This window comes from Anolis sagrei, chromosome 5, assembly GCF_037176765.1.
Source record: "Anolis sagrei isolate rAnoSag1 chromosome 5, rAnoSag1.mat, whole genome shotgun sequence".
Lineage (NCBI taxonomy): Eukaryota > Metazoa > Chordata > Lepidosauria > Squamata > Dactyloidae > Anolis > Anolis sagrei.
In genome coordinates this window covers 2,681,408-2,694,953 of record NC_090025.1, presented here as the reverse complement: position 1 = coordinate 2,694,953, position 13,546 = coordinate 2,681,408, and the positions used below count along the sequence as shown (strand labels likewise).

Sequence of the window (13,546 nt, the reverse complement as noted above, 5' to 3'; positions counted from 1 at the left end):
CCAATTACAGATCCACCTCACCGTAGTTTTGCCTTGCCCACATTGGACTAGTTTTGAGAGGGATACAGCGGAGCAGCAGAAGAGTGTGGCTTCAGTGTGGTGTGCATCTCAGAGGTTTGCCCCTCGAAGCCGGGCCTGACCCCTGGAGGACCCCTTGGCCCGGCCCTGCCTTCCCCTTGACCGGTGCCTGGTGTTCCTGGAGAGCCGTTGAGCCTCTGTCCCTGGAGCAGGCTGCGCGTCAGCAGCGGTCAGGCGGTCACCGGGGAAAGCGGTCACCACCTCGCCTCCGTCCGGAAGGATCATAATGTAATAACTCCCAAACATGCTAATATTTATCATGTACAATGGCCTTATCTAAGCCCTTGGCCCGCCCTCGCAAAGGCCCGCTTTGAATAAATCCCGCCGTATTTATTATTTTTACTGAACCCGACCTTCCTGTCCCCTCGCTTTTATGGCTGAACGGCTTATACGTTCCCAAAGGATTATTTGCAGGGAAAGGAGAAAATCCTGCCTCCCTGGCTGCCAGCCTCTCCTTATCAGCAGGGCAGGAGTTCACTGCATTGTCAGGACAGGTCAGCGTGGGGCCGCGGAGGGCTCGGAGGACAGCCAGGCACCTGCAACGCCTGCGCAGAGGAGCCCGAGCCCCATCGGGACACCGGGAGCTCTCCAGGAAGCCCTGAACTTTGGCAGGAAGGGCAGGCCAGGCACTGAGAGGCCGAGCTGCGCTGAGGACATGAGAACCAAAGGCAGGCCGCCATCGGGTAGTAAGGGCAGCTCTCGTTTGGGTCACGCATTGGCCGCCTTCATAAAGCAGGAAGGAACCCCAAAGGACAGCCAGTCCACCCCCTTTTCTGCCAGATACAAGGACACCATCCAAGCATTCCCAACAGGTGGTCATCTAGACCAGTGGTCCTCAAACTGTGGGTCCCCAGGTGTTTTGGCCTACAACTCCCAGAAATCTCAGCCAGTTTACCAGCTGTTAGGATTTCTGGGAGTTGGAGGCCAAAACATCTGGGGACCCATAGGTTCCTTGCTGTAGCTCTGGAGACTAGGACTTAATGGAGCCATGAGTTCAAATGACAGGGAAGGAACATTAGGAAGAACTTCCCAACTGTAAGAAGAGCTGTTCAACAGTGGGACTCTCTTCCTCGGAGTCCAGTGGAAGCTCCTTCCTTAGAGGCTTTTTAAACAAGGACTGGATGACCATCTGTCAGGCATGCTCTAATTATGGTTTTCCTGCATGGCAGATTGGGGTTGGACTACATGACCTGTGGGGTCTCCTCCAACTCTATGTTGACACTCTGAGGGAGCATCCTATTCCACTGCCGAACAGCTCTTACTTTCAGGAAGTTCTTCCTAATGTCTAGGTCAGGCATGGGCAAACTGTGGCCCTCCAGGTGTTTTGGACCTAGGCTGTTAGGAATTGTGGGAGTTGGAGTCCAAAACACCTGGAGTCGAGGGCTGAAGTTTGCCCATGATCTTTGAATGAAGACAGATGCCAGGCAGCCTGAGAGTAAGGCTGAGATTCCTTTTCATCCTCCTCCTCCTCCTTCTGACCTCTCCCCATCTTTGGCCTCCCACTGGCCTCCCTGGACTGTCTCTCCCCCCCCCCCCTCCTCTGACCCAGTGGTGCCTGGCGCAGCTAGATAGCCATAAACCCGGGGCTGAGATCAGCGGGGAAGGCCAGGGGCACATGCTTTGTGCAGCACGTTGATAAGGACTCAGGAAAAGCCATTAGAAGGATGGAGTGATAACTCACCGCCTGGCCCTGGGAACCTGGAGAGTGGCTCCCGGTGGGGCTTTCATGTCCCCTCCGCCTGCCTGACCTTCTGACCTGCCTCCTCCCCTCGGACACGGAATGCCTCCCTCTGCACTGACCTCAGAGAGGCTCCAAGGGAGGCTTGGGCTCCCCATGCCAGCCCAGGAGAAGAGGAGGGAGAGAAAGGTCACACCAAGTGCTACAGGTTCCTTTGCCATAGAGACATCGAGTTGGATGAGACCACAAGGGTCATCCACCCCAACCCCCTTCTGTCTGCCAGGCAGGAGACACCATCCAAGCCCTTCTGACAGATGGCCGTCCAGCTCTAGGTGCTCTTACTGCCTATGACAGGGAAAACAAATGACCAGCCACTGCCAGAAGGGACAGAGAGTTTCATCTATGCTGATGATCGTGCCATTACTGCTCAAGCAGGGAGCTTTGAGATGGTAGAACAGAAGCTCTCCGAAGCTCTAGGTGCCCTTACTGCCTATGACAGGGAAAACCAGCTGATCCCCAACCCATCTAAAACACAGACATGTGCCTTTCACCTTAAGAACAGACAAGCATCCCGAGCTCTGAGGATTATGACCTGGGAAGGAATCCCACGGGAGCATGGCAGCACACCCAAATACCTGGGAGTCACTCTGGACCGTGCTCTGACCTACAAGAAGCACTGCCTGAACATCAAGCAAAAAGTGGGTGCTAGAAACAATATCATAGGAAAGCTGACTGGCATAACCTGGGGATCACAACCAGACAAAGTGAAGACATCTGCCCTTGCGCTGTGCTACTCCACTGCTGAGTATGCATACCCAGTGTGGAACACATCTCACCATACTAAAACAGTGGATGAGGCTCTTAATGAGACATGCCGCATTATCACGGGGTGTCTGTGCCCTACATCCCTGGAGAAATTACACTGTTTAGCCAGTATTGCACCACCTGACATCCGCCGAGAAGTGGCAGCCAATAGTAAAAGGACCAAGGCAGAGACATCTCCAGCTCATCCCCTGTTTGGGTATCAACTAGCACATCAACGACTTAAATCCAGACATAGTTTTCTAAGATCTACAGAGACACTTGCTGGAACACATCAGCAAGCGAGAGTCCAAAAGTGGCAGGCTCAAACCCAGAACCTCAACCAATGGCTGATACCAAATGAAAGACTCCTCTGGGCACACAGAGGACTGGGCGACTTGGAAGGCGCTGAACAGACTGCGCTCTGGCACCACGAGATGCAGAGCCAACCTTCAGAAATGGGGCCACAAAGTGGAATCCACGACATGCGAGTGTAGAGAGGAGCAAACCACTGACCACCTGCTGCAATGCAACCTGAGCCCTGCCACATAATGCACAATGGAGGACCTTCTTGCAGCAACACCGGAAGCACTCCAAGGGGACAGAGACTGGTCAAAGGACATTTAATCAACTACCAAACTCACACATTTTGTATTTTCTCTGTTTGTTTGCTTTGTTCTGTTAGAAATGTAGTATAATTGACTGGCTGCCCTGACACGACAAATAAAGCTTCTGCTTAAAGACCTCAGAAGGAGACCACACCAGATGCCAAGGCAGCATACACTGCTCTCAAACAACTCTTACCATCAGGAAGTTCTTCATGATGAGTAGGTGGAGGCATCATGACAATCCCATCAGCTGTTGGGATTGTCTTTGTAGACCTGCAGCACTGAGAGCCGGGGCCTTCCTGGACTCCACGCAGGGGGAGAAAGGCTGCTGCAAGGGGCTCGGTTCTAGTTGTGACCTGGAGGCCATCTAAATCTGGTTCCCATATCCCTTTCTCTCAGCTTTGTCTTTTCCAAGCTGGACACCCCAAGCTCCCTCAGAGGGATTCATGGCTTCCAGATTTTTGCTCATTTTAGTGGACACCTTCCATCATGTCCATCTCCTTCTTGAATTGCTTTGCCCAGAACTGGACTCAGGGTGATGTATTTCCTTGGTTTTATACCCCGCCCTCTCTCCCTCATTGAGGGACTCAGGGCAGCTTATTATTCCAGGTGAAGAGGCCTGGCCAAAGAAGAGTCATGTGGGGCCATGACTTCCCTCAATCTCAACACTAGGCGCTATTGATGCAACCTTGCATGGCATTGGCATCACACTCTTGGCTCATGTTCAGCTTGTTCATGTATAAATATGTGCGAGGAAGCCACAGGGAAGAGGGAGCAAGCTTGTTTTCTGCTTCCTTGGAGACAAGGACGCAGAACAATGGCTTCAAACTACAAGAGAGGAGATTCCACCTGAACATGAGGAAGAACTTCCTGACTGTGAGAGTTGTTCAGCAGTGGAACTCTCTGCCCCGGAGTGTGGTGGAGACTCCTAATTTGGAGGCTTTTAAGCAGAGGCTGGATGGCCATCTGTCAGGGGTGATTTGAATGCAATATTCCTGCTTCTTGGCAGAATGGGGTTGGACTGGATGACGGCCCAGGAGGTCTCTTCCAACTCTAGGATTCTATGATTCTATGATTCTAGGTGACGTCCCCCATTCTCCATTCTCCATACACTGAGTCAACCGATTTCTGTCGTTTGTCATGACTCTTGCCAGCATAGCAGGCATTGTTACGTTGGCAATTTCTTCCTGGATGTTGGTCTTCTCATCTTGTTGGGTCCTTGGACGGTTCATATAAACACGGGATTTCAAAAAAATCACAAGGAGCCAAATCTGGAGAGCGGGCCGGCCACTCCAAATCCCCCCAAATTGAGATGAGGCGCTCTGGGAAGTGTTCCCTCCAAACAGCCATCGATGCTCTTGAAGTTTATGCAGTTGCACCGTCTTGTTGGAACCAAATGTCCCCTAAGTCCAACCCATCTTGCTGTGGAGAAAAAATCCTATAACATGTTTACATCCCGGTCCAAATTCACTGTCATTGCGACTTCATTTTCCTCAAAGAACCAGGGACTAATAATTCCAGATGTGGAAATGGCACACCACATTGGGATTTTAGGTGAATGCAAAGGCCTTGGATGCAATTCTTGAGGATTGCTGTCAGCCCATAGCGCATGTTTTGTTTGTGGACGGATCCACACAAATGAAAATGGGCTTCATCACTAAAAAAAAAACAATAGCGTTCTCAGGAACGACTTTGAGAAGAACCTCACGCGCATTCCTCCGAGAACTGAAGTCACGTTCAGAAAGTTCCTGCACAATCACCATCTTGTAAGGATGGAAGTGAAGATCCTCATGAAGAATTCTCCTCACAGAACAATCGCAAAGTCCAAGGGCAGGCGCATGTTTGCGCGCAGAACGCCATGGTGATCACAACACTGAAGCTCTCACTGCCTCAATGTTCTCAGGTGATCTCATGGGCCGAGGGACTCCAGTTTTTCGTCTTGTCGCATTGCAGTTTGTCTGAATGTAGTGACCCACGTCACAATTGACTTCCGGTCCAGGACAGGGGCCAATGGAGCTAAATTTAACCGATTCCGAAAGGCGCGCTGGGTTGCGATCACAGAACACCCGCTCGAAAAGTAGGCCTCAATGGCAAAAGCATGTTCCAACACATGATGGCGACTGAACCGTGTCAGGACAAAACTTTATACTCCCGCCTCTCAAACGAGACCACGAGCATTCTGCTACGTCTTCAATCGACTGAATGGTGCGCATTTTAAAAAAGGAAGTTATGCTGCTGCACCCTGTACGTTGCATTTTTGCCTGTCTAGGTTCCTCTTGTTCGTTTTGGGAAAGACCTTTGAAATAGATATATAAACCCATTTTCCTAGTTCCAACAGACCTCACTACCTCTGAGGATGCTTGCCATAGATGCAGGCGAAACGTCAGGAGAGAATGCCTCTAGACCAGTGTTTCTCAACCTGGGGGTCGGGACCCCTGAGGGGGTCGCGAAGGGGTGTCAGAGGGGTCGCCAAAGACCATCAGAAAACACAGTATTTTCTGTTGGTCATGGGGGTTCTGTGTGGGAAGTTTGGCCCAATTCTATCATTGGTGGGGTTCAGAACGCTCCTTGATTGTAGGTGAACTATAAATCCCAGTATCTACAACTCCCAAATGTTCACATTTGGGCATACTGAATGTACGTACCAAGTTTGGTCCAGATCCATCATTGTTTGAGCCCACAGTGCTCTCTGGATGTAGGCGAACTACAACTCCAAAACTCAAGGTCAACGCCCACCAAACCCTTCCAGTATTTTCTGTTGATCATGGGAGTCCTCTGTGCCAACTTTGGTTCATTTCCATTGTTGGTGGGGTTCAGAATGCTCTTTGTTTACATATTAACTATAAATCCCAGCAACTACAACTCCCAAATGACCAAATCAATCCCCCCGACAACCCCACCAGTATTCAAATTTGGGCATACTGGGTATTTGTGCCAAATTTGCTGCAGTGAATGAAAATACATCCTGCAAATCATTATTTACATGGCAATTCATAATGTTAGGGTTATGGTTGGGGGTCACCACAACATGAGGAACCGTATTAAGGGGTCGCAGCATTTGGAAGGTTGAGAACCACTGCTCTAGACCATGGCCAAATAGCCCGAAAAAACCTACCACAACCCACCTTTGAAATAACTGGGGCTTGGAGCAGAATTCCAGCCCTGGATTTGAGCCTCCTCCCCGAGGGTCGGTCCCACCTGTGCAGCGGTCCTTTTGTGGCTTTGCATTCTCCCCTCCCCTTTGACCAGGAAGCCCTGGCCGGTCCCTCTGGCCTTGGGAGGTGGGGCTGGGACGCCGGTGGTCTCCCCAGCCATTCCTGGGCCCGGCCTTTGGGGGGCACTTCTTCCCTACTGCTTCCTTTGGGGTTCCTGATGGGGCAGGGCAAGGGGTCTCTGCCCTCCGCCTGCAAATGAGCCAGATGGCCAAGTGTGATGTCCCGCTGACCCTCATTAGTGAGCCACCGCAAAGCCGGCTCCCTCCCGCCTCACATGCCAGCATCGGAACGGAGCCCTTGACCTTTCCCTCCCTATAAAACTGTCTTCACTTCCCCTGGCCAGGCAGCTGCAGCCAGACAGTGCAGGGGGGAAATGAAAGGGTTGAAGTGAGTAAGCGGGTCGGGGTCCGAAAAGGGGATGGGGGCTTCTACCTTAGGGGGAAAGCAGGGGGGAAGGAAAAATAGGCTCTGGGCAATGGCAGAGCTTCCTAAATGGGCAATGTGATCTCCCAGAATGGCGCCAACATGTCACCTCAATGGCTTCCTTAGAATCATAGAATCCTAGAATCTTAGAGTTGGAAGAGACCTCCTGGGCCATCATCCAGTCCAACCCCATTTGGCCAAGAAGCAGGAATATTGCATTCAAAGCACCCTTGACAAATGGCCATCCAGCCTCTGCTTAAAAGCTTCCAAAGAAGGAGCCTCCACCACACTCTGGGGCAGAGAGTTCCACTGCTGAACGGCTCTCACAGTCAGGAAGTTCTTCCTCATGTTCAGATGGAATCTCCTCTCTTGTCGTTTGAAGCCATTGTTCCATTGCGTCCTAGTCTCCAGGGCAGCAGAACACAAGCTTGCTCCCTCCTCCTCCCTGTGGCTTCCTCTCACATATTTATACACGGCTCTCATATCTCCTCTCAGCCTTCTCCAGGCTAAACATGCCCAGCTCCTTAAGCCGCTCCTCATAGGGCTTGTTCTCCAGACCCTGGATCATTTTAGTCACCCTCCTCTGGACACAGTATTCCAGCTTGTCAATATCTCTCTTGAATTGTGGTGCCCAGAATTGGACACAATATTCCAGGTAAAGTAGTCTAATCAAGGCGGAATAGAGCATGAGGAGCATGACTTCCCTAGACCTAGACACTGTGCTCCTCTTGATGCAGGCCAAAATCCCATTGGCTTTTTTTGCCGCCACATCACATTCCTGGCTCATGTTTAACTTGTTGTCCACGAGGACTCCAAGATCTTTTTCACACGTACTGCTCTCGAGCCAGGCATTGTCCCCCATTCTGTCTCTTTGCATTTCGTTTTTCCTGCCAAAGTGGAGTATCTTGCATTTGTCACTGTTGAACTTCATTTTGTTAGTTTTGGCCCATCTCTCTAATCTGCCAGGCCCACTGGGGCTCCTGAGGACAGGTGAGGCTCAGGAATCTGGCCAGGATACGGTTGTGAGAGCATGCTGTGTGTATTCAAGTATTGTTTCCACCATTTTCTAACAGCTGGGTGCAAGGGTTGGCATTGATATTACTCTGTAACATGGCATTTGTTCCTAGGTTATAAATTGTCAGAAATATTTAAATTAACTCGGTATTATTGATTACAAGAGTGTGAGTCAAGCACTGAAAGAGTGAGTAGGCCAAAGCCTGTTAGAGTCAGTGGGCTGAAGCTAGTGTCATCCCGAGGAGTGTGAGGTAAACCTCTGTGTGAGAGAAACCTCGTGTGAGAAAGCTCCAGTGTGAAGGTATTATTGATTACAAGAGAGTGAGTCAAGCACTGAAAGAGTGAGTAGGCTGAAGCCTGTTAGAGTCAGAGGACTGAAGCTAGTGTCATCCTGAGGAGTGTGAGGTAAACCTCTGTGTGAGAGAAACCTCGTGTGAGAAAGCTCCAGTGTGAAGGTATTATTGATTACAAGAGAGTGAGTCAAGCACTGAAAGAGTGAATAGGCCAAAGCCTGTTAGAGTCAGTGGGCTGAAGCTAGTGTCATCCTGAGGAGTGTGAGGTAAACCTCTGTGTGAGAGAAGCCTCGTGTGAGAAAGCTCCAGTGTGAAGGTATTATTGATTACAAGAGAGTGAGTCAAGCACTGAAAGAGTGAGTAGGCCGAAGCCTGTTAAGAGTCAGTGGGCTGAAGCTAGTGTCATCCTGAGGAGTGTGAGGTAAACCTCTGTGTGAGAGAAGCCTTGTGTGAGAAAGCTCCAGTGTGAAGGCTGCTGTGTGTAAAGCTACTGTGTACTTGTTTATTTGTGTTATGGAAACCTTGTGGTTGTAAATAGTGCAACCATATTACTTTGCTATAAAGAAAAGCTCCCTAAGGAAGCTAGTGTCATCCTTAGGAGTGTGAGGTAAACCTCTGTGTGAGAGAAACCTTGTGTGAGAAAACTCCAGTGTGAAGGCTGCTATGTGTAAAGCTACTGTGTACTTGTTTATTTGTATTATGGAAACCTTGTGGTTGTAAATAGTGCAACTATATTACTTGGCTATAAAGAAAAGCTCCCTAAGGAAGCTAGTGTCATCCTGAGGGGTGTGAGGTAAACCTCTGTGTGAGAGAAACCTCGTGTGAGAAAGCTCCAGTGTGAAGGTATTATTGATTACAAGAGTGTGAGTCAATTATTATTAATTTATTATTATTATTATTATTATTATTATTATTATTATTATTATTAAGAGTGTGAGTCAAGCACTGAAAGAGTGAGTAGGCTGAAACCTTTAGAGTCGGTGGGCTGAAGCTAGTGTCATCCTGAGGAGTGTGAAGTAAACCTCTGTGTGAGAGAAACCTCGTGTGAGAAAGCTCCAGTGTGAAGGTATTATTGATTACAAGAGTGTGAGTCAAGCACTGAAAGAGTGAGTAGGCTGAAGCCTGTTAGAGTCAGAGGACTGAAGCTAGTGTCATCCTGAGGAGTGTGAGGTAAACCTCTGTGTGAGAGAAGCCTCGTGTGATAAAGCTCTACTGTGTATAAAGCTACTGTATACTTGTTTATTTGTGTTACGGATACCTTGTGGTTGTAAATAGTGCAACCATATTACTTTGCTATAAAGAAAAGCTTCCTAAGGAAGAGATAAAATTGGTCTCTGTGTTTTTGTTATTTTTACTACTACTATTTTTATTTTATTTATTTCGTAGACTTGTACCCGCTCTTCTCACCCCCGAGGGGGGACTCAGGGCGGCCTCGTAGCAAACACCATTCGGTGCCATCATAATGATAAGAACAATCAACAAATTCATTAAAACACAACATTAAATAAACAATGTATTGTCGAAGGCTTTCATGGCCGGAATCACTGGGTTGTTGTAGGTTTTTTTGGGTTATATGGCCATCGTCTAGAGGCATTCTCTCCTGACGTTTCGCCTGCATCTATGGCAAGCATCCTCAGAGGTAGTGAGGTGGGTTGTTGTAGGTTTTTCGGGCTATATGGCCATATTATAGAAGCATTCTCTCCTGACGTTTTGCCTGCATCTATGGCAAGCATCCTCAGACCTCACTACCTCTGAGGATGCTTGCCATAGATGCAGGCGAAACGTCAGGAGAGAATGCCTCTAGACCATGGCCATATAACCTGAAAAAACCTACAACAACCCAGTGATTCCGGCCATGAAAGCCTTCGACAATACATAGCACGAAGTTTGTCTTTGCGGGACATCCTAACAGCTGGTAAACTGGCTGGGATTTCTGGGAGTTGTAGGTCCAAACACTTGGGTACCCACAGGTGGAGAACCCCTGCTTTAATCCATCTCCAGGCTTCATCAGTTCCTTTTTCAAGCAACCCAATGATATCCAGTGTATCAGTAAGATTTTGGACCTCTGAAAGGTACCAGATTCTTGATGCCAAGCAGGGTCATCCATGGTTAGGACTTGGATGGAGGATCCTCCAAGGATGTTTCAGAGAGAAGGAACTGGCCAAACCCACCTTTTGCTTAAGAAAACCCTGTGAGAACCACACACTAATTGTAAGTCAATCAGCAACATGAAAGCACAAACACACAAACAGGCATGGGCCTGAGAGTTGCTGCCTTCTTGTGAGAGACCCTGGATGCCATTCCTGACATATGGCAACCATTAGGCTTGCACAAGAGGCTTCTAGGAGGCCATCAAGAGGTTTCCCTGAGAAGATGTGGCCAGGGGGGTTGACTCTGCCTTGTTCTGAGGCTGAGAGAGAGTGCCTCATCCAGGGCCTGTCATGACATTCCTGCCTCACCATGCTGTGCCACAAGGAGCCTCCACCACACTGCAGGGAAGGCAGAGAGTTCCACTGCTGAACAGCTCTCACAGTCAGGAAGTTCTTCCTCATGTTCAGGTGGAATCTCCTTCCTTCCTTGTCATAGAATCATTGGAAGAGACCTGGTGGGCCATCCAGTTCAACCCCATTCTGCCAAGAAGCAGTAAAATTGTATTCAAAGCACCCCAACAGATGGCCATCTAATTTCTGTTTAAAAGACTCCAAAGAAGGAGCCTCCACCACACTGTGGGGCAGAGAGTTCCACTGCTGAACAGCTCTCACAGTCAGGAAGTTCTTCCTCATGTTCAGGTGGAATCTCCTTCCTTTCCTGTCATAGAATCATAGACTCCTAGAGTTGGAAGAGACCTGGTGGGCCATCCAGTCCAACCCCATTCTGCCAAGAAGCAGGAATTTTGCATTCAAAGCACCCTCAACAGATGGCCATCCAGTCTCTGTTTAAAAGCCTTCAAAGAAGGAGCCTCCACCACACTCCGGGGCAGAGAGTTCCACTGCTGAACAGCTCTCACAGTCAGGAAGTTCTTCCTCATGTTCAGGTGGAATCTCCTTCCTTTCCTGTCATAGAATCCTAGAATCCTAGAGTTGGAAGAGACCTGGTGGGCCATCACCCAGTCCAACCCCATTCTACCAGGAAGCAGTAAAATTGCGTTCAAAGAACCCCCAACAGATGGCCATCCTGTCTCTGGTTAAAAGTCTCCAAAGAAGGAGCCTCCACCACACTCCGGGGCAGAGAGTTCCACTGCTGAACGGCTCTCACAGACAGGAAGTTCTTCCTCCTGTTCAGGTGGAATCTCCTTCCTTTCCTGTCATAGAATCATAGACTCCTAGAGTTGGAAGAGACCTGGTGGGCCATCCAGTCCAACCCCATTCTGCCAATAAGCAGTAAAATTGTATTCAAAGCACCCTCAATAGATGGCCATCCAATCTCTGTTTAAAAGCCTCCACCACACTCTGAGGCAGAGAGTTCCACTGCTGAACAGCTCTCTCTCCCAGTTGTGCCCCAATGCTTCTGCAAAGTGAATTTCCTTCTTGGGGAGTCTCTGTTTCCTCCAAGCGGTGGGTGTAGATTTGCTTTTTGGGGGGCTAACGATGGGACCTCTCCCTCTCCCCTCCTCTCTCTCTTTTCAGGGAGCCCGGGAGACCTTTGAGAGCTACTACCGGAAGCAGAGGCGAAAGCAGGCCCGGCTGGTGCTGCAACCCCCCTCCAACATGGTACGGCCCTCTCCCCTGGGACCCACACAGGTTTGGGACCCCCCTTTCCCCCTTCAACACACCATCACGGGTTAATCTTGTTCCTTTTCTCTCCCCTTTTGTGCCAAATCCCAGCATGAGACCCTGGGGGGCTACCGGAAGTACTTCAACCAGATCGTAGGGTAAGTACTCTCTTTCTGCTCGCATGTCCTTTTCTCTTTTGCTGTGCATGCTGTGAACAAAGTTCCTTTTTTTTCTGGATCAGTTTTTATGGTATTATATGAAAAACAAAGGAACGTACAATCTTGGAAATCAACAATCAAAATACGAGTGTTCTTTCACCAGTCTCAACACCTCCCCATTCCCACCCAAGTGTTGTGACTCAGCTGGAATCTGAGAGTGTTTCTGATGAGGATGATGGGACTCAGGTTCACAGTTTGGTTCAAAATGTCCCTGTTATAGACAGTGAAGAAATGCAGTTTCCCACAGTAAGGCAGGAGAGTGTTGATACGGAAAATAGCCAGGTGCAGGTTCATTTATTTATTTATTTGTATACCGCTCTTCTCAGCCCTTAGGCGACTCAGAGTGGTTAACAGCAACAGTTTCAGTATACAAAGCACAAGGTTATTGGGTATTTAAAAGCAATCACATAACAAGTTAATTAAACAGTAAACATCAATACAACAATATAGCAATACATCAGTATAACAAATCAATCAGATCTTATCACTAGAATCAGAATTCATTCTCGTTATCCATTATTCCATGTTCCGTTAATCAATCAATTGCACTGCTTAGTCAAATGCCTGTTCAAACAGCCAGGTCTTCACTTTTCTCTGGAATGTCAGTAAGGAGGGGGCTGATCTGATGTCTGCAGGAAGGGCGTTCCTCAGCCGAGGGGCCACCATTGATAAGGCCCTGTCTCTCGTCCCCGCCAGGCGTGCTTGTGAAGCTGGCGGGACCGAGAGCAGGGCCTCCCCAGACGATCTTAATGTCCTAAGTGGTTCATAGGAGGAGACGCGTTCGGACAGGTAGATCGGGCCAGAACCGTTTAGGGCTTTAAAGGCTAAAGCCAGCACTTTAAATTGTGCCCGGTAGCAAATTGGCAGCCAGTGGAGCTGGCGCAACAGAGGAGTTATATGCTCCCTGAGTCCCGCTCCTGTTAGCATCCTGGCTGCCGATCGTTGGACCATTTGAAGCTTCCGAGCAGTCTTCAAAGGCAACCCCACGTAGAGAGCGTTGCAGTAGTCTATACAGGATGTGACTAGAGTGTGGACTCAGAGAAGGAAGAGAGCTCTCAGCCTGGTTCTCAGCCTGATAATGAGCAAGCAGTGAAACAGGCCAACGAACAGACTGACCTTGATGATATGGGAACTTTAGATCGGGCTGACTGGTTGGAGTTCTGAATTCGAAGGAGTGAAAGAATAGCTAACAAGAGGGAGGCCAGAGGCCAGAGAAACGCCTTCGTGTTTTGCAAAGGGCATTAAACTGTGTGTTTGAGACCAGATCTTTGTCAAAGCAACTTCGCATTTAGCTAAGGAGCTTGCCTAAGCTAGGCTGGATTATCTTGCAGTTTTGTTGTTCCAAGACTTTGTCATGTTCTCTTGGGTCTTGCTTTGCTGATGCCTCTTTGGATTAAGCTTCAAGTACTTTGTTATATTGATCTTTTAGAACATTAACCTTGGCTTTTAGGAACTTTCTACCTTTTACTTTTAATAAACCATAAATATGACTGGCTGTGTGCGGT

At 48.9% G+C, this 13,546-nt stretch overlaps 1 protein-coding gene across 2 annotated transcripts in view; it reads left to right on the top strand.

Annotated features, from left to right (window-relative positions):
* EXOC6B (exocyst complex component 6B) overlaps positions 1-13,546 on the top strand; it is a 379,788-nt gene that overhangs the window by 213,320 nt on the left and 152,922 nt on the right. For both annotated transcript variants that reach the window (XM_067468442.1, XM_067468443.1), the window contains exons 9-10: positions 11,737-11,820; positions 11,935-11,981. In XM_067468442.1, coding sequence (XP_067324543.1) covers positions 11,737-11,820; positions 11,935-11,981 — 131 coding nt within the window. The remainder of the gene's footprint in view (positions 1-11,736; positions 11,821-11,934; positions 11,982-13,546) is intronic.